This window comes from Medicago sativa, chromosome 1 (genome assembly GCF_051527215.1).
Source record: "Medicago sativa cultivar Bolivia chromosome 1, Bolivia_mono, whole genome shotgun sequence".
NCBI classification, from domain to species: Eukaryota; Viridiplantae; Streptophyta; class Magnoliopsida; order Fabales; family Fabaceae; genus Medicago; species Medicago sativa.
In genome coordinates this window covers 8,552,192-8,575,013 of record NC_140749.1, presented here as the reverse complement: position 1 = coordinate 8,575,013, position 22,822 = coordinate 8,552,192, and the positions used below count along the sequence as shown (strand labels likewise).

Here is a 22,822-nt window from a genome sequence, read left to right as displayed (position 1 = left end):
AATAAATTTTAAATATTAGATAAATCATACATTATTGATTCTCCTTCATTCTCATATATTGAATATGAATCTTGGAGTTATGAACGTAATCGCCGAGATCTTGAACACAAACACCACCACAAAGATAAGATATATAGTAAAGAAGTTCATTCTTTCTCATTTTTCATGTATTAAATATGACTTTCAGATTCATTCATATCATGTGAGAATGAATATTATATATGATAAGAAAATAAAGTGAGTATAATTGTAACACTTATTATATACATCATGTGAGAATTAAATTATATATGATAAAAAAATAAAGTGAGTGTAATTTGAACTCTTATTATATTCATATATTATCTATCTAATAACTGCTTGTCTAAACAATCACATGAAATCTTATAATGTTCCATTATTTTTTTATAATGTTTCATTTTCTTATATAGATGGTATAAATAATTTTAACATTTTAAACTTAGAAGTGGAAAATCATCAATGTTAATTAATAATTAAGTGGTTAGTCTTTTTTTTTTGACAAAAGTTAAGTGGTTAGTCTTGTATTTCTCTTCATTTATTCTTTTATCTTTTCATTTATTCTTTATTTTTTCACACATTCATATTTTCCACCAAGTAGAAAAGGTAGCTAGCCACAGGTGAATCCAAAATTTTGAAAAATTGCATAAAAAATCTTATGAGAAATGCAATGCTAAATAGTTTTTTTAGGACACTTGTTAAAGAAACTACTAAAAGTGAAAAAATATATATTTAACTTTTTTGAATGTTTAAAAGTTGTTGGTTTAAATGTAAAATTTATACTTTTTACTTTTTTAACAAGTGGCCTTAAAACAGTTGATAAGGACGCCATTCTTATATTTTTGCACTTTAACCCAAATATTTTGCATATATACCAAAAAAAACCTGTCACCTCATTTGAACCTGACTTTTTGAATCAATATTTTATTTTATTTTTACTTTTCTTCACATATCTATCCCTAAAGTGTGGCTTTATTTTTCATATTTATTCTTTCGTTTATGCCAAGTGGAGCAACAAGGATCAAACTTACATTTTATAATTCGGTTAAAATGAACTCGTCGAAAAAATCTTATATGATCACAATCATTTAGCCACGCAATTTAGACACACACAAAAATATTTATCATTTAATTATTTTATTCTTTTCTCTTTGTAACTTTCCTCAACTATGTGACTGTGTATAAATAGAATGCTTTTAATACTTATCACCAAATAAGTATTTTCCACCCAACCATTAACAATTTTGTTTTCTCATTCTCATTCTCTTTTTATTTTTCTTTGGTTTCATCCATTTCAAGATACCATGATTATTATCATTGAGTACCTTTTAAATTGATATTATTTCTATGTTAAATCCAACTACCAAGTGCTAAATATTAAAGTTTATAATATCAAAAAAATCGTGGAAGATAAAAAAAATTAATGTGTTTATTTTTTAAATTACATTATTTAATAAATAAAAATACAAAATTATAAATTTAGTACTTTAAATAATTGGTAAAGAAAAAGGTTTAAATATTATATGAAACTTTTTTTGAAGGAAAATATTATATGAAACTTTATTTCTTTATTATAAATTATAATAGTTATTAATTACATTAAAAGGTTTGCATGATGGTCAAGTTAGGCTTGAGATATTTGAAACTATTGAAGTAGATGTAATGTATGAGAGTTGTTAAAACATAACTCATTTGAGGTAATAATTATGTTGGTGTTTGAATATATAACGAATAGTTGTATCGAAATTTTAAAATAGTTTTTGACTGCACTTCTTTAGTCAAAATAATGTGACATTAACTCTTTTAATATTGAGACTGGTATGATGGTAAATACGAAGTATTTATATAACAATGTTCACAAATCATTTAAAGATAAGGACTATTTTGATTAACATAGTACATAATCAGAAACTATAGTGACTACTCGTTAGACATTCAACTACCAAAATGTCTATCACCCGAACTAAATTATCCCCTTTTAGACAATTGCAATAGCTAAAAAAGAAAACTGATCACGCTACCTATGCATATAAAACAGTCAGTTTATTATGATAATAAATTACATAGACTTTAACATTGTCAAAACACTAAATACATCATGGTCTTTCCGCCGTATATTTCCGCCAGCTACTTCAATTCTTGCATATTCATCTCCTCGGTTCAACTAGCTTATCAAAACAAAAAGATAAAAAAAACACTTGTTACACTAATACATCATTGATTCTTTTCGACAATAAAAAACGAGTGTTGAATCACCACAATTGGCAACTATAACGTGAGGAACGACAACAATGGAACCACCAATTCTTAGCGCAACGGTTTCAGTATCGGTCGTTCCTTTGAGTAACATGTAACATTAGAGATCATTTGATACCACAATTGGCGACGATAATGTGAGATGAACATATAAGAACAACAACAATGGAACCACCAATTCTTAGCGCAACGGCTTCAGCATCGATCGTTCCTTTGAGTAACATGTAACATTAGAGATCATTTGATGTATTTAAATGTTTCTCATAAATGAAATCAATCTTTATTAATTAATATTGTTCTTATTCTTATGTGATATTACTTTTTAATATATGACTTGAAACGAATAATATATTGATATCTGACAAATAATTACAAAAAGTTTTCAAACATTATGCGGAAACTTTTCTGATAAAGCTCCTGGAAAAAGCTTTAAAATTAGAGCCCTACAATTGCCAAATTAAAATTAAAGCACCATCTTGTAGTGATGGATATTTAAAATAAGTCAATCCCACTTACATTTCAATTCTTGGGTATCCTTATTTGACCATAATTGATGAATAATGTCCCTACAAGCATGCCTTTGAATAAAAATGTTTTTAATCCTGCCACAACCTTAAAAAGTTGTAAATTCGCCGTTATGTTATGGATATTTGGCCAACCCTTTTCTCATATGATTAAGGTATCGTTGGTGTATCATAGAAGTGAGATGTGTTCATCACTCCTTCAGATGTAAAACATGCTAAATCCATGTTCCACATAGATGAGGAACAGTGACAAAGGATCGCCTTATCTTAATCCATGTTCCATCGCAAACTCTTTCGTGGCTCTTCCGTTCACAAGGATCGAAGTTGAAACCGATCATAGGCACCCAATAATCCATATCCTCCACTTATCGGGAAAATCTATTTATTGCATAACAAAATCTAAAGTTATGAAGTATGTACTCTGACACGGACACCTGACACAATACTGATACGTACACGTCGACACCACTAATGTAAAAAATATAGGACACCAACACCATTATTTAAAAGACGATCTAAAATGAAAAATAAAATACATATATAAACATGAGCAATTTATGCCATTAGAAAAAGTTCTACAACAAGATATCATCGTATTTGACCTTTATTTATTCATCTACTGTTAAATTAGCTAAAAATGTTATAATCAACTGTCATGTCTATAACTCCTAATTGATCAACATTTCTAAAAAATATGTAACTTTTGTCTAGGTTGTCCGACACGGCTCATATGAGTGTTACACAGGTGTCGGAGACCGATCGTAGAAATGTCGAAGTAAAGAAAAAACAATTATTTAAGACACCGGTTCGACACGTGTCGTACGAGTGTTATAGGAGTGTCGGACACCGCGGCCGCCTAGTCCTAGAGGTATCCGTCCTCCATAACTTCCAGTGATCTGTTGACCAATACTTTTTGAGATAGCCTTCTAAATGCATCCAATTAGAGATAGACGACGAAAATCTGATAATTTTTTTTCATTTTTCTCTTTTAGTGTCAAAACAATAATGAAAAGATAATTCATTTAACCACCTGACCATTTGCATGAAATTTTGCCATTATTTGCAAAAAAATCAAATTTCATTTCTTCCCAAAATTATTTAACGAGACCAAAATTTAACGAATCCAGATTGAGAACTCTCGAACCAATACATCTTTTCCAGGCATCATAATCCTCTTGAAATTCTTATTAGAAGACATTGGTCTTCGCTTATTTGTCCTATGTCAAATTAAATCATCGACTCTCCTCTCCCTTGTTTCTAATGAAGAAGATGGGCTATTACTCTTAGGGAGGAAAAGAAGCATTATATTTAACCGCAAAATATAGATTATGAGCATTGTTATTTATCTAAAGAGATTTTATCAAGAATTGATTAAGAAAAAGTCTCAGCTAATTAAATTTGTTGTTTACCAGAAATCAAGGGAGATAATGATTTATAATTAAGGAATGATGTGTTTGGAAATTTTCTTGATACAGTTTGTCACTATACCTATCATTTCCTATAGAGTATATTAATCCGGTCAATTAGCTCCCTCTATTTTAAACACTTACTAGCAATAAACTTGGTCTCTATGTTTATTATCGATTTAGTCTTCAAACTGTCATAACTCAGTAAAATTTTGAAATATCTATAATTTCTACAAAATCAAGGACAAAGGTTACCTGTAACAAGTTAATAATTAGTTTGAATATTAATTTGTTAGTACTGAGAAAGATGAACAATGAATTATCAATCATCAATTATGTTAGCCCAAAGCTCATTCCTTAGAAGGGATTTATCGCGTCATAAGTAGCAAGACAGAGTGAATAAAACAAGAAATCATATACTAAATTTAATCAAATATAAGAACAAGAACAATCACAGTCATCCAAACAGAATAACTTCATTGCAAATCAAAATTACTAATTTTTAGGACATCAAACCAAATACCAGTAGCAATGTTCCCCAAAAAAACATCAAAAAGAACAACCTTAAAAAACAACCAAGTACTCCTCTGCCCCCATGAACATCATCAACAATACATTGTTATTCAAAACAGAGTTTCAACTTTCAAGCAATCTGAACCTGAATGGTTCTAGGTTTCTTAGGCTGAGGAGGAGGCAACTTCTGAACAGTAACAGTCAACACACCATCTTGTCTGACAGCAGAAACAGCATCAGTGTTAGCATTCTCAGGAAGCACAAATTTCCTCATAAATTTCCCAACCCTTCGTTCCATTCTTAAATACTTTGCACCACCTTCTTTCTCTTCTTCCCTCTTCCTCTCACCGCTTATCACAAGCACATTATCGTCTTCAACCTGAACCTTTATGTCACCAGATTTCAACCCAGGCATGTCGATCACAAACACATATGAATCCGGATTTTCCTTCACGTCCGCTGGAGTAGCAGCCATTGCCTTTGCGTCTATCACATAGGATCTTGTTGGAGCATTGTGTGTTGATGTCTTCTCCACATTGTCATCTGAAAGGTCCATCATTTGGTGAAGAGCGTGTAGCACTGGAGCATCAAAATCCATCACTCTGAAATCCATTGTCACACACTGATTCTTGAGCACTGTGGTGTGGTCTGAAAGTTCTAGTAATTTCGAGTTAGAACAGCACGTGGTTCTCTAACTTTCCTTTTCCTCCTTACTAGTTTAGAGACTCGGCGTTGTCCGGGTTAGATATTAAATAAGTTTTATAAGTTTGTGTGCACGAATACACGTGTCAATATATTAGATTGAATTTATTTAAATTTATAATTATAATAATATCATAAAAATAAATATAAATGATGAAATGAATATCCAATGCAAGAATAAAAAGTGTAACAAAATCAATAATGAATTTGTCCAAGTGGTAAGAGTTTTGAGTCCCTTTAAACATGTAATCATGAGTTTATTTCGTGGCCCATGCGTATGAGAGAAATCGATTGAAAAGGAAGAAAGTGGTTGAAATATATACATACATATATATATATATATATATATATATATATATATATATATATATATATATCAAAGAATATGTATGAGAAATAATAAAATTGGTGTTTGGCAAACCTGAAAAAGAAGGTTTGGGAAAATATGTAAATATGTGATTAACGAAAATTTATTTATTTATAGTTAACATTTGCATTAGAATATGCTGCTAAAAGATAACATAATAACTAATCGAATCTTTTATTATAAAAAAAAAAACTAATCGAACCTTTTTTTTCCTCAAACATAAAAACTAATTGAATGATATAGTGCTAAAATATTAGTAATAACTAATTGAAGCTTCTTTTCCTAAAAACAAATAAGCAAATTGGAGTCTTAATTTTAATCATAAAATAAGATCGTATATGTAAACTTTGTTGAAAGTATTATGTGTAGTTTGTTGAGATAATTCTGCTACATAAAATATTAGAAATTCAATAAAAATTTAAAGATATATTGAGTGGATAAGATCAAAATGTTGTTGAGATATTTATGTTAAATAAAATAGGGTTAATTAAGTTTTTAGTCCCTATAAATATTCACAATTTTGTTTTTAGTCCCTATAAAATAAAATCACATATTTTAATCCCTGTGACATTTTCCTTAAGCATTTAAGGGACCAAAAATGTTGATGAAAATTTTTTATAGGGACTAAAAATGCTAATGGAAAAATTTTATAGGGGCTAAAAAGGCCGATGAAAAATTTTATAAGGACTAAAAAGTGTGATTTATTTTATAGGGACTAAAAACAAAATTCTGAATATTTACAGGGACCATTTACTTAATTAACCCAATAAAATATTAGTTTTTAAAAATAGAAAAATAATAAAAATATTGAGAATGACTGTGGAAGTGACACGTGGCATAAAAAACCTTACTTTATATATATACTATCGATTGATTGATTGATTGATAAGAATGGAGAGAAGAACGGTAGTTAGTTCAATGACCTGAAACTCGTAGGTGTGGTGTTTGTAATGGATGCAAAAACAATAGTTCAAAGACCTGGAAAAAAAAAGAGTACATTCACTCGTAGGGTTAGTTCTCTCTTATATTATATATATAAAAATAACAATGTAAGCATAACTAAAAGAAACAATAGTATACTTTCAAAAAGAAAAAAAAAACAATAGTATAGGTGTTTGTCAAACCTGAAGAAAGAAAAAGTTTAGATCAAGAAGGTTTGAGTTTCGGTTTCTGCTCAAAATATGTGATTATGTGATTAACAAAATCTCCTTTATTTATAGTAAAAAAAAAAAACAAACTGAAGCCTTTTTTTCCTCAATGAAATAACTAATTGAATAATATGGTGCTAAAAAATTAGATAGTAACTAATTCAAACTTCTTTTCCTAAGAAAAAGAAAGAAAGAAAAAAAAGGAACATTTAATGGATAGTACTGAAAGTATTATGTACAGTTTGTTGAGATATTTTGGCTACATAAAATATTAGGAATTAAATAAAATAGTTAGTGGGTAAGATCAAAAGTTTGTTGAGATATTTATGAATAAAATATAAAATAATAATAAAAATACTGAGAATAAACGTGGAAGTGACACGTGGCATAAAAAAACCTTACTTTATATATATACTAGTTTAGAGACCCGGCGTTGCCCGGGTTAGATATTAAATAAGTTTTATAAGTTTGTGTGCACGAATACACGTGTCAGTATATTAGATTGAATTTATTTAAATTTACAATTATAATAATATCATAAAAATAAATATAAATATTTCAAAAAAAATTTAAAAATAAATATAAATGATGAGATGAATGTCCAATGCAAGAATAAAAAGTGTAAAAAAATCAATAATGAATTAGTCCAAGTGGTAATAGTTTTGGGTCCTTTAAACATGGACTATTACTTTCCCACCCTATTGCCTTCTCCCGCGCCCTGTAAAATTTTTAAAAATGCCCTTGTGCATTCCGGATTTTAAAATTAGGATTCATGTTTACTATTTCGGATTTTATAATCCGGACAATTATTATGTATAATCAGTCATCAGACTCTCTCACATTTCAACAGTTTTGAGTTTTCCTTTTAAAAACAACAAAAAAACTAAGTAAAAAAATGCTAAAAACCTGTCAAATAAAATCATAAAAATATAAAAATAGTACCAAAAAATTCTAAAATTCAAATAAAACTAATCGAAATTTTTTCGGATTTTTATGAGAATATGAAAAATTAATAAAAATGAAAAATGGGTCTAAACGATGGAATTTTGGATTTTGAGGGGCGGAGTCCCGTAAGAAGTCCCTTCTAAGGGAGTCATGGTCCTTGAATTTTTTCTGATTTTCTGGGGATGTTTCGGAGCAATCCGATCAAGTAGCCCGAAAACCCGATTTTTGTTAAATAAAATATTGGTTTTTAAAAATAGAAAAAATAATAAAAATATTGAGAATGAATGTGGAAGTGACATGTGGCATAAAAAACCTTACTTTATATATATACTATTGATTGATTGATTGATTGATTGATGTGTAGTTTGTTGAGATAAAAAATACTGAGTGCATAAGATCAAAAGTTTGTTGAGATATTTATGTTAAATAAAATAGAAAAAATAATAAAAATATTGAGAATGAATGTGGAAGTGACATGTGGCATAAAAAACCTTACTTTATATATATACTATTGATTGATTGATTGATTGATTGATGTGTAGTTTGTTGAGATAAAAAATACTGAGTGCATAAGATCAAAAGTTTGTTGAGATATTTATGTTAAATAAAATAGAAAAAATAATAAAAATATTGAGAATGAATGTGGAAGTGACATGTGGCATAAAAAACCTTACTTTATATATATACTATTGATACTATTGATTTAGATTTAATCCATGAGTTCTTGTTCAACTTCCCTTAAAAAATTAAAAATAAATTATTACTCAACCCACAAAAATAACCAAACTTAATCAAATACTTTGATTATAGCTTGAACTTCGACTCTTCCACTTATACGTGTGTCCAACACCTTTTATAATTTCATCCATTTAAAAAAAGTTTGACTTTAAATTATTTACTCCATCCGTTTCTAAATATAAGCAAAATTGACTTTTTAGATTCATTCATTTAATGATTTATGTGGTACATATCATGAACCACATACATCATTAAATGAATGAACCTAAAAAATCATTTTTGTTTATATTTAGAAACGGAGGGAGTACTAGTATTTTGGAATAAACAAACGAATCGAAATAAAACACAATGAAAAGAAATTTCGATACTTTTGTCCCTACAAAAAATATATTTTCTTATAATGTTCCCTATAAATATTCAATAATTGTGGGGACCATATATATTTGGAAGGTCAAAAACTTATCTTCAACAGAAAGATTAGCGTTAGCGAAATCGGTTATCCAGCCCTACCTTCATACATATGTTATGCAAACTACTTCCCTACCTAGAGCCTTATGTGACAATCATGACTATAAATGCGGAGAATTGTGTAATGTAGAATCGGAGTCTCACTTACATGTTTACACAGATTGTAACAAAGTCAATTTCATTCAAGCTCATTTTATAGATAATATGCTTTATTCCTTAGGTTTGATGATGTGAACTCTTGGCTAGCTCATAACATTAGCAATAGCAGTACCGTAGTACTAAATGGTTGTTGCAAATTCACTTTTGTTGCTATACTTGAAAGGTAGGTTCTCTAGAAATGATTTTATTTATTTTCAAGAATATAACTACTACTCTTATGAGTATAGTGAGGCAGGTGCATTACTCAAAGGTAGACATCAGAAACTACAAATAGTTTAAAAAAAATATTATGCACTATTGTTATCCACATCGTAACAACCGCAATCTATAGCCGCATCTAAATCAACCAAAATCCCGAAATCTTTAACTGATACTTAAAACTTTGATGACTACTTACATCATATCATCACAATTCAACCAAAAAATGAATATCGGCAATCTCTTTTTTGGGTGAACGGTGTATTCTGTTACCAAAAACTAATTACTAAGAAGATAAAAAGAGTTGTGTTAGTATAGTATAGAATATTTTGATGATGAAAATGCTAGTGAATTCTCCCTAAAAAAATGCTAGTGAATTCTTTTAAGCTGCACAAAATCAAAAGATTATAATTATGTCCTTTCATAAAGAAAAACCAAAAGTTATTCATATATTATGTACTAAATTAATGTTTTATATGGTTCATACGGAGTAGGTTAATTTCATCCGGTCTTACTAATTATGGAAAATTAATCTAACTAAACCACTTGGCCTAATAAAAGTTACATTACATTTTTTTAATGGTATAACATGACTAATTATGAATGACAATAATTGAAGAACTTTAAGAAACAGAAGTGCTGGATAAAAACATATTTTTCTTTTGTGTATTCAAACAATCTCCTGGATCATTAAATACTTGTATGTAACACTCCGACCTTAAGTTCCGAATACATCTACTCAATTCAGCAAGAAATTATGCACAACATCACTGTGTGTTGTTATTGACATAAAACCTCATTGAAAATGTAAACTTACGAATCATCTTTTGCAGAGATTTTAAATCAACAACAAGCACATTGATGATGCATAAGGGACATATATTTAATTATTTAATTGCTGAGAATATTTGATACACAGATTATGTATATATACACATAGCACATGCAAAAGATATATAATTTTCATTTTCACTTGACATTGATGATTCTAAAAGTCATATTAAATACATGAAGATTGAACAACTTATTATTTTACTAGATATATTGGTTGTGTTGGTAGCGTTCATGATCTTGATGGTTTACATCCACGCCTCATATTAATACATGAAAAAAACCACTTATATGTGTGAATGCACAAAGTGAAGTGACAATGAATAGAAGCATAACGATGATTCCATTACATACATATTTATGTTTTTCTTGAAGGAGCGTTACTTATTTTATCATGTTTGGGTATTTTATGATAGAGTTGAACAATTTCTTCATTGCATTATTTGGATGTGAACGAAACTGAATGACTTATAATCATTTCATTGGTTTTGGATCAATGGTGTGTAGGTTTTTGTGTTTTTCTTTTTTGTGTCGAAGTTTTGTGTTTGGATCATACGAAAAACTTGTCGGTAATTTTGATCATAATATTTTTTTTTAATATAGAGGAATTAGTTAGCTTTTAGAAGCAATAAACATAAAAACTTAATTTTTCAAAAAATAAATAAATTAGTTTTAAATTTTACAAAATGACAATTAAACACATAATTTAAGGTGGTCATAAGTTTAAGAAAGGACAATTATGAAAATTTGCTGAAGTGCGATTTTTTATATTGTTGGTAGATTGGTAGATGTAATTTTTCTAATTTAGTGTTTATTCAATTAATTAGATTGATAGTACTTTTAAACCTTTAATTTGATTTAAATACTTGCTATGACTTCAAATGACTTAAATTCTTGATACTAGTCGATCCTCGAACCGAACATCGTTTCCAAAAAAATATGATATAAATTTGATTTAATGGCACAAAAAAAATTTGATACTCAACTCTTTTCATTTGAGATTCTTTTACTTTTTTGATCATTATTGGAATCTAGCCATCCACAAACACTAAGAGGCTCTTTGTTATAGTTTTTAAAGAAAGAAATTATTTTTTTTTAAAATCACTTTTAACAATGTTGCATCCATTTCTTAAAAAAAAAAATTATATTGCATTCTTTTGTTACAATTTTTTATTAAAAAATCTCGAAACAACTTCAAATGAAAAGATGTTAAAAGTAACTTCTCAAGAAATAGTTTTTTTTTTTTTTTAGAGGAGAGAAAAGGCAAGTGACCAAAGATTGAGGTCATTTTGCACCCAAAAAAAATCATTTATATAATTGTATTCAAACAAACTAAATCATTTTTTAGAAAAACTAATTTTTATTACGATAAACAAATGCAGAATAGATTCTTCTTTTTGTTTTATATCATGATGTAATGCTCAATGCATTACTTTTGCTTAAAAAAACTTCTAATTTTTTTATGAAATCTCTAAAAAAAATAATCCCTAAATTATTGAATGTCAAAATCACTTTTATTCTAATCTATAACAAACGTGGTCTAAGAGGATATGTTGGCGAAGTAGATAGTTACTTATGCGAATGATTTTTAGTAAGAATCTTATAACTTTTATTAATTTTGACTTAACAATTATTACATGAAACTTAAAAAAAAAAAAAAAAACAATTATTACATGAAAACAACTTGATAAAATTAAAACTCATAACTTCAAACTCAATGGTTAATACTGAAGTTGGAGGAACGAATAGCTCTTGCGCTAAAAGAATCGAATCTTGTTGCTCGTATATGTTCATCTCACATCATAGTTGCAAATTGATTGTGGTGATTCAAGAGTTGTGCTTTGTCGTGGTAAAGAATCAATGACATTATTAATGGACCATAAATAAGTTCTTTCTAACTTGTTTGGGATCGACTTTACAAATAATCCAAACCAAGAAGATCGAAAAGATGAATATGCAAAAATTGAAGCAGTTGGAAGATTGTTTATTCAAGGTTCTTCCAATGTCAAGGTCTAATAACCGACATGTACTTCGTTAGTTGTCTTTTTATGCATAGATAGGGTGGTCAATTCTCTTCTAGTTTATTTCTAACGGAGTTTATGTTATTATCTAAATGGGAAATTAAGATATGTGTGTGCAACTATCATAAGTTACATATACTTTCAACAATTTCAAATGTCCGAACTTAAACCGGAGCACCCTAGCTACTTTCTATGGCTGGTGGAAAAAGAAGGAAGAAATGAAAATAAAAATTATAAAAGGATAGATGAAGACCAATGTGAATGAGAACAAACACTTAATTAAAATTGATGATTTTGCACGTCTAAGTTCAAAATATTAAAAAAATAATTAATTTCTTCATAAAATAATAGAACATTATAAGATTTTTTTTATTATTTAAAAGATCAATTTTTTTTTATTAATAATAGATGCATAATAAATAAATATAAAATGAGTTAGAATATACACTCACTCTATCTTTCTATTGTATATGATATATTCATTTTCTTAACATATGCCTGACTCCAAATTATAAAAAATATATATCATATGAATTGCATGATGAAAGAAACCAAACTTCAACATCTTTAAAAATAAGGTTTTGAGCACGTTCGGCAAGAACGAACCACCCGTTTGGATTAGCTTATTTTGAGCTTATTTAAGCTTATCTACTAACATAAGTCTTTTTAAAGGCGTTTGGGTAAAGTAATTAAATTAGCTTATCACAATTTCATAAACTGTTTATGGCATATTTTAATAAGCCTTAATTATGTGCTTATCAAATTGCGTATACGGAGCTTATGCAAATAATGTACCCAATTCGATTCTCTCCTTCCACTAATAATTTCCTATTTTTTTCCACACACTTTATCTTTCCAATAAATTTAATATGTAACAAATAATTGTTAGTTACTACTCTTTTTCTCCAACAAATTTCTATATCTTTAATTATTTTAAGTCTATATCAAAATTATTTCAACTTCATATTAATTGAAAGCTAAGAAAAAAATGAATTTTCCTCCAACTCCTTTAATCAAAATTAAGGCTTCAACTATGGTCATAACCAATGTTAGATTCACACCGTGTGACATAGATTTGAAACTTAAGATTACACTTTTACCAGATTTAAATATTGTTGTTGAAACATCATTAACAAACCAACCTATATTTGATTTTGAGGAGTCATATGAAGATAACTTAGAAGAGGAGACATAAGAGAGCATCAATGGTACCATTATCATAGGTAACAAAATTTTGTTTAAATTTGAAGATAACAAGAAACAAATTTTGTTTTAAAACAAAACAAACAAACTTTGTTTAAAAAAAACAAACTTTAGTTTTTTAAATATATAGCATTAATTAGTTTTATTAAAAAATATAAGAGTAATTGACAAAGGGTATAATTGACAAATCATACCCTTAAAATACCAAAACGACCGTTAAATAGGAACGAAAAATTCACCCTAAATGACACTTAAAAAGGAACGGAGGGGGTAGTAACAATATATATATATATATATATATATATATATAATATTTGTTTTAATACATATTATTAACGTAATTGGTCCGTCTTCTCATATCCACTTTTTTTACTATATTTTAATATTATTTTTTTGAAAGATACTATATTTTAATATTGAAAACCTATATATATATATATATATATATATATATATATATATTTAAATTAAATATATTTTAACATTTCATAATTGTTACTTAAAAAAATAATAATCATAATTGCTTATGTAATGACACATCCAAACACTTCAATTTATATAAGTACTTTTAGAGTACATGTCCAAACATAAAGAGCTTATTAAGTATAAGAACTTGTGATGTAAGCTCTAGTGCTATAAGCTCTAATACTATAAGCACATGTATAAGCTATTTATCCAAACGGGGCCGAAATATATTTTTAATAGTATATTTTAATAGTTAGAGGGATACAGTGGCGGAGGGCTTTTAAGGCCTAGGTGGGCCACGGCCAACTCCACCACTAAAAAATCATTTTTTAAAATGGAAAATTATCAATATATCTTTGATTTATAAATAAAATTACCTTGATGCCCATCCTCTTCATCATCTCAGTATGTTTTACTATCATATTTTAAAGTAAAACGAAATGTGTAGATAATTATTTTGAACTTTTAAGATATACAATTTAATTTTTTGAATGTCAAATTTGTGCTTAATGCTTGTTAAAAGACAAATTTCGTGTGATGTCAACTAAAAAACACAAATTTTGTGTATATATGTTATAGATTATTTTTGTAGCCTACATAAATATTTTTTTCTAACTCCATCACTGGAGAGATAAATGACGGATCCAAACATCTATTAAACGGAGGATATAATTTGTCGATAATAAATAGTATCCAAGATTAAAGTACAATAAAATAAATTTTTTATAAGAAAATAAAATTAGAGCATATGTGTATATGTAATATAATAAAAAAAGTTAAATGGACAGACAAATATTTTACATAAAAATATCGTTTGTAATTTATACCAAAAAATTCTATAAAATAATGTTGATAATATACATGCGTTAATGTAATAAAAAGAGCTGTGCTAGTATAGTATAGATTATTTTGATGATGAAAATGCTGGTGAATTCTCCCTAAAAAAAATGCTAGTGAATTCTTTTAAGCTGCACAAAATCAAAAGCTTATAATTATGACCTTTCATAAAGTAAAACCAAAAGTTATTCATATATTATGTACTAAATTAATGTTTTATATGGTTCATACGGAGTAGGTTAATTTCATTCGGTCTTACTAGTTATGGAAAATTAATCTAACTAAACCACTTGGCCTAATAAAAGTTACATTACATTTTTTAATGGTTTAACATGACTAATTATGAATCACACACATGCATGACAATAATTGAAGAAATATAAGAAACAGAAGTGTTGCATAAAAACATATTTTTCTTTTGTCTATTCAAACAATCTCCAGGATCATTAAATACTTGTATCCAAAACTCCGACCTAAAGTTCCGAATACATGCATCTACACAATTCAGCAAGAAATTATGCACAACATCACTGTGCTTTGTCGTTGATCTAAAACCTCATTGAAAAAGTAAACTTACATTCATATATATTATGAATCATCTTTTGCAGAGATTTTAAATCAACAACAAGCACATTGATGATGCATAAGGGACATGTATTTAATTATTTAATTGCTGAGAATATTTGATACACAGATTATGTATATATACACATAGCACATGCAAAAGATATATAATTTTCATTTTCACTTGACATTGATGATTCTAAAAGTCATATTATATACATGAAGATTGAACAACTTATTATTTTACTAGATATATTGGTTGTGTTGGTTGCGTTCATGATCTTGATGGTTTACATCCACGCCTCATATTTAATACATGAAAAAAACGACTTATATGTGTGAATGCACATAGTGAAGTGACAATGAATAGAAGCATAACGATGATTCCATTACATACATATTTATGTTTTTCTTGAAGGAGCATTACTTATTTTATCATGTTTGGGTATTTTATGATAGAGTTGAACAAATTCTTCATTGCATTATTTGGATGTGAACGAAACTGAATGACTTATAATCATTTCATTGGTTTTAGATTAATGGTGTGTAGGTTTTTGTGTTTTTCTTTTTTGTGTCAAAGTTTTATGTTTGGATCATACGAAAAACTTGTCGGTAATTTTGATCATAATATTTTTTTTTAATATAGAGGAATTAGTTAGCTTTTAGAAGCAGTAAACACAAAAACTTAATTTTTCAAAAAATAAATAAATTAGTTTTAAATTTTACAAAATGACAATTAAACACATAATTTAAGGTGGTCATAAGTTTAAGAAAGGACAATTATGGAAATTTGCTGAAGTACGATTTTTTATATTGTTGGTAGATGTAATTTTTCTAATTTAGTCTTTATTCAATTAATTAGATTCATTGTACTTTTAAACCTTTAATTTGATTTAAATACTTGCTATGACTTCAAATGACTTAAATTCTTGATACTAGTCGATCCTTGAACCGAACATCGTTTCCAAAAAAATATGGTATAAATTTGATTTAATGGCACAAAAAAAATTTGACACTCAACTCTTTTCATTTGAGATTCTTTTACTTTTTCGATCATTATTGGAATCTAGCCATCCACAAACACTAAGAGGCTCTTTGTTATAGCTTTTTAAAGAAAGAAATCACTATTTATTTATTTTTTAAAATTACTTTTAACAATATTGCATCCATTTCTTAAAAAAAAATATATTGCATTCATTTGTTATAATTTTTTATTAAAAAATATCGAAACAACTTCAAATGAAAAGATGTTATAAATAAATTCTCAAGAAATAGTTTTTTTTAGAGGAGAGAAAAGGTAAGTGACCAAAGATTGAGGTCATTTCGTACCAAAAAAAAATCATTTAGATAGTTGTATCCAAACAAACTAAATTATTTTTTAGAAAAACTAATTTTTATTACGATAAACAAATGCAGAATAGATTTTTCTTTTTGTTTTATATCATGATGTAATGCTCAATGCATTACTTTTGCTTAATAAAACTTCTAATTTTTTTTATGAAATCTCTAAAAAAAAAATCCCTAAATTATTGAATGTCAAAATCACTTTTATTCTAATCTATAACAAACGTGGTCTAAGATGACATGTTGGCGAAGTAGATAGTTACTTATGCGAATGATTTTTATTAAGAATCTTATAACTTTTATTAATTTTGACTTAACAATTATTACATGAAACTTAAAAAAAAAAACAATTATTACATGAAAACAACTTGATAAAATTAAAACTCATAACTTCAAACTCAATGGTTAATACTGATGTTGGAGGAACGAGTAGCTCTTGCACTAAAAGAATCGAATCTTGTTGCTCGTATATGTTCATCTCACATCATAGTTGCAAATTGATTGTGGTGAGTCAAGAGTTGTGCTTTGTCGTGGCAAAGAATCAATGATATTATTAGTTGACCATAAATAAGTTTTTTCTAACTTGTTTGGGATCGACTTTACAAATAATCCAAACCAAGAAGATCGAAAAGATGAATATGCAAAAATTGAAGCAGTTGGAAGAAACAATATTATAGAGTGGAATGAATATTGTTTATTCAAGGTTCTTCCAATGTCAAGGTCTAATAACCGACATGTACTTTGTTAGTTGTCTTTTTATGCATAGATAGGGTGGTCAATTCTCTTCTAGTTTATTTCTAACAGGGGATTAGATCCTTGAAAAAGTTAAACCAAGCTGCTAATCTAAAACTCTGTTGGGACTTATTTCACAAGAAAGAAGATTGGTCATAATTAATTATTAGTAGAGTGATGAGAAGAAGAAGAGTCATTTCACATCATATTGCATCTTCAATTTGGTCTAGTATTAAATCTGAATTCAATATCATGTTGGAAAATTCAAATTGGCTTCTTGGTGATGGTAGTACGATTCATTTTTGGACTGATAATTGGTGTGGAGTTCCTCTTAATACTTATCTTTCTATTGATGAAATGGTTGATGACAACAGTCTAGTTAGTGATTATATTCATAACAATTGTTGGAATCTGCCTGACCACTTCTCAGTTGAATTCCCTGAGGTTTGGAATCTTGTTCATCAAGTTACCATCTCTCTACAACATAAGGAAGATGAGCTGGTCTGGTGTGCTACTACCAGTGGGAATCTATCTTTCAAGGATGCTTATAATTTTATAGATGTCCCTTCTCAATCCATTCATTGAGCTAAATCTATCTGGTCTCCTAATGTGCCTCCTTCAAAGTCCCTCCTTGCATGGAGACTGATGAATGATAAGATACCTGTTGATGATAAATTAAAGGAAAGAGGATGTGCACTCCCATCTGTTTGTAATATTTGTATGGCTGCTGAAGAGTCTTCTTTTCATCTATTTTTTGAATGCTCATTTGCAATTCATCTGTGGTGTTGGTTGGCTTCTGTTCTCAGTAAATCTCTCCATTTCTCAGCTCTAGATGAAATTTGGAGCCTGAGTGAAAGGGGTTGGTCACCTCAATGTAGATTAGCTATCCTTTCTGTTGTTATCAATACTTTATCTGCTATTTGGAATGCTAGAAATGTGCATAGATTCAAAAACAGGAAGATACATTGGAAGAGTGCCATATCTCTAATCATTGTTGATGTTTCTTTGTCTGCAAGTAACTCAAATCTGCTAGCTAGTTCTTCAATTCAAGAATTTTCTATTTTAAAGGCTTTTAATGTTTTCTTGTCAAGGAGGTCATCTGGAGTCCCCCTATTTCTGGCTGGATCAAAGGCAACTGTGATGGAGCTTTTGCTGCAGGGAAGGCTGCTTGTGGAGCAATCTTTAGAAACTGTAAGGGTCAATTTATGGGATGCTTTGCAGAAGGTCTTCACAATGGGAACCCTCTTTTTGCTGAACTCATTGGTGCCATGAGATCTATTGAATTTGCTATTTCAAAAAACTAGAGAAATTTCTGGCTAGAAACTGATTCCATGTTAGTGGTTCAAGCTTTCAAATCTCAGGACATTGTACCTTGGCAACGTAGAAACAGATGGAGCAACCGTCTTAACATTACTTCATCCATGGTTTCTCACATCTTTAGGGAGGGCAATGCTTGAGCAGATGCTCTTGCTAACATAGGCCTAACTCTAGATAATTATGTATATTATTACTCTTTACCTATACAAGTAAGGGGTGATTATGTTAAAAATAGGCAAGGCTGGCCTAATTTTAGGTTTAATCACTCTTGAGAAGGTTTAAGCTTTGTCCCCCTTCTCTTTTTTTGTAACATCTTTTTTTAATTAATATATTAGGGATAGTAGCTTCTTGCTACTTCCTTGTTTTAAAAAAAAAAGTTTATGTTATTATCTAAATGGAAAATTAAGATATGTTTGTGCAACTATCATAAGTTACATATACTTCCAACAATTTCAAATGTCCGAACTTAAACCGGAGCACCCTAGCTACTTTCTATGGCTAGTGGAAAAAGAAGGAAGAAATGAAAATAAAAATTATAAAAGGATAGATGAAGACCAATGTGAGTGAGAACAAACACTTAATTAAAATTGATGATTTCGCACGTCTAAGTTCAAATCCCTGTAAGCTTAGCTCAGTTGGTAGAGATATTGCATATTATAAGCAGAGGCTGGGGTTTGAACCCCAGACACCACACTTCTCCACACATTTAAATGTGTGAGCTCTAGTCACTAGGTTACTTGAAAAAAAAAAGAATTTTTAATTTCATCATAAAATAATAGAACATTATAAGATTTTTTCGATTATTTAAAAGATTATTTTTTTTATTAATAATAGATACATAATAAATAAATGTAACATGAGTTAGAATATACACTCACTCTATCTTTCTGTCATATATGGGATTCATTTTCGTAATACATCCTTAAAAATAAGGCTTTGAGCACGTTCGGGAAGAGCGAACCATTAAATATATTTTTAATAGTATATTTTAATAGTTGGAGGGATACAATGGTGGAGGGCCTTTAGGGCCTAGGTGTGGGCACGACTCACCCCACCACTAAAAAATAATTTTTTAAAATGGAAAATTATCAAAATATCTTAATTTTTAAATAAAATTACTTTGATGCACACCCTCTTCTCCATCTCAGTATGTTTTACTATCGCATTTTAAAGTCAGTTGATCTCAGTATGTTTTACTATCACATTTTAAAGTCAGTTGAAATATGTAGATAATTATTTTGAGTTTTTAAGATACACGATTTAATTTTTTTTTAAGGTCAATTTTGTGTTGAATGCTTATTAAAAGACAAATCTGGTGTAATGTCAACAAAAAAACACAAATTTTGTTTATATATATTATAGTTTATTTTTGTAGACTACCTAAATATTTTTTCTAAAAAAAAAAAAGCCTACCTAAATATTTTTTTCTAACTCCATCACTGAAGAGATAAATGATGGATCCTTCTTCAAAAAAAAAAAGATAAATGATGGATCCTAACATCTATTAAACGGAGGATATAATTTGTTAATAAGAAATAGTATACAAGATTAAAGTACAACAATTGTTTTGGCAAAGAACATAAATACAATATATTTTTTTTTGGCAAGAAAATAGAATTATTAAAAATGTATAAGAGCATATGTGTATACGTAATATAATCAAAAAATTTAAATGGATAGACAAATATTTTAGTGTATATCAAATATTTTACATGAAAATATCATTTGTAATTTAAACACAAAATTTTCATAAAATAATGTTGATAATCTACACACATTAATGTAATAAAAAGAGCTACGTTAATATAGTATGGATTATTTTGATGATGAAAATGCTAGCGAATTCTTCCTTAAAAAAAATGCGAGCGAATTCTTTTAAGCTGCACAAAACCAAAACCTTTAATTATGTCCTTTCATATAGAAAAACCAAAAGCTTATATGTAGCATGTCGATATATATATTATTCATATGTTCTGTACTAAATGAATGTTTTATACGGTTCATATGAAGTAGGTTAATTTCGGATTAGGATTCTCTCTATTGAAAATTCTCTCAAGTTTTCTCAAGTGAAATCTCAACCATCAAACATGAGAGAGAAAGTGAGAATTAAATTATAATGAAAAGTGGTTGTTGTATTTTAATGGCGGAGATTGAAAATGGAGAAAACTTGAAAAAAGAGGATCCAAGTCCGTTAATTTCATTCGGCCTTATTAGTTATGAAAAATTAATCTAACTGAACCTTTTTTTTATTTGTTTAACATGACTAATTATGAATCACATGCATGCATGACAATAATTGAAGAAATTTAATAAATAGAAGTACCGCATAAAAACATATTTTTCTCTTGTCTATTTAAACAATCTCCAAGATCATTAAATACTTATGTTACATCATCCAAACCCCGACCTTAAGTTCCGAATCCATGACCATCTGCTCAATTCAGTAATAAATTATGCACAACATCATTGTGCTTCGTTATTGATCTAAAAACCCATTAAAAAAGTAGACTTCCATTCATATATATTATGAATCATCTTCTGCGGAGTTTTTAAATCAACAACAAGCTCGTTGATGTTGCATAAGGGACGTTTATTTAATTGCTCAGAATATTTGATACACAGATTGTGCATATATACACATAGCACATGCAAAATTTGTGCAACAACCTATGATATACAATTTAAAATCACCATAAAATCTAACAAACAAATAATAGCATTTCACTTGACATTGATGATTCTAAGAATCATATTAAATCCATGATGATTGAACAACTGAAATATTTTACTAGATATATTGGTTGTATTGGTTGCGTTCATGATCTTGATGGTTTACATCCACAACTCATATTTAATACAAGAGAATGATAAATATTCAATATTGTACGATTTATTTAATATTTATTTTTTAAGTTATATTTAATGATATATGAATTGTGTTTTTAGTGTTTCTTTAATAAATATCTACAATACTTAAATTTCTAAATTAATACTAAAATTCTCAATTTTAGATTCGGTTCAAAATTATATTTCTAAATTAAAACTAAAATTGTCCATTATGATATATGATTTGAACAATACTTAATAAATTTTACTTACCTTTTTTAAAAATAATAATATTATTTACCTCTAACTAATAATCATTGACGGGTTGGTCTGTCAGTGCTTTTTTAAAAAAAGAATATTAATTAAAATCTTCACTTAAACAATGTAAAAATATATAAATTTAAAGTCAATTTCAGAAAATCTAAATATATAACTAATGACTCCACTAAAAATATAGAAATAACCATTCAAACATAGTTTGACATCCCTACAAATACAAGATGGGCGAGTCTTTCTCAAATCCACCAAGGATCACGCGGGTCACGGGGGTATCAGAAGCAGTCAAAGAAACGTGGAACAATGCAATTCACCACTTTACTCGTGCTCCATGTTTATAGCGCCACTAACTGAAACATATATTGATGATTGTGCTTCATTTATTAGTCCTTCAATGTCTTTTTTTATCGACTATATACTCCTATTTCAATTATACCTTTGTTTATCGCCCTTCGTACAACTTGATGTCTCACAACTAACGGGAATTCCATTCTACTTTGTAACCTCTTATGTCTCGATCAGTCAGCTAATAATAGAATGACAATGTGTTCGACAATGCGTATGACTGCAAACATAGTCAGGTGTCTCGTAATTAACCTCTACAAACACATCCCTTATAAAGAAAGTTTATGTCTAGTACCCTCTTAGTAAATAGATCAATTAGAATGTACGTTAAAAATATACCAAGTGTAGAAATAGCTACATCGATATAACAAACTTGAATTACAACTACCATTGCCCTCTTTTCAAGACAAAAACTCATAACCATTTTTCTGAGGCATCAACAACTTGAATGGAAGAACTACCAATGCTCCCTTTTAATTTAAGACAATCCTTCTTGAAGTTACTAATTTTGAGCAAGTAAAACATTTTAACTTTGATTTATCAAAGCGACATAGACATAAACGTAAATTTCTTGCCCTTGTCTAACTACATTAAAACGCGCTCAATTGTGGTTTTAAGC

At 28.4% G+C, this 22,822-nt stretch overlaps 1 protein-coding gene across 1 annotated transcript; it reads right to left on the bottom strand.

The window, feature by feature from the left end:
* Window positions 1–4,661: 4,661 nt before the first annotated feature.
* On the bottom strand, window positions 4,662–5,345 carry LOC146952342 (17.9 kDa class II heat shock protein-like). Its single transcript, XM_085731490.1, has one exon. The coding sequence runs from the start codon at window positions 5,328–5,330 to the stop codon at window positions 4,848–4,850; it is 483 nt and encodes a 160-aa protein (XP_085587616.1). The 5' UTR covers window positions 5,331–5,345; the 3' UTR covers window positions 4,662–4,847.
* Between the last annotated feature and the right edge of the window lie 17,477 nt (window positions 5,346–22,822).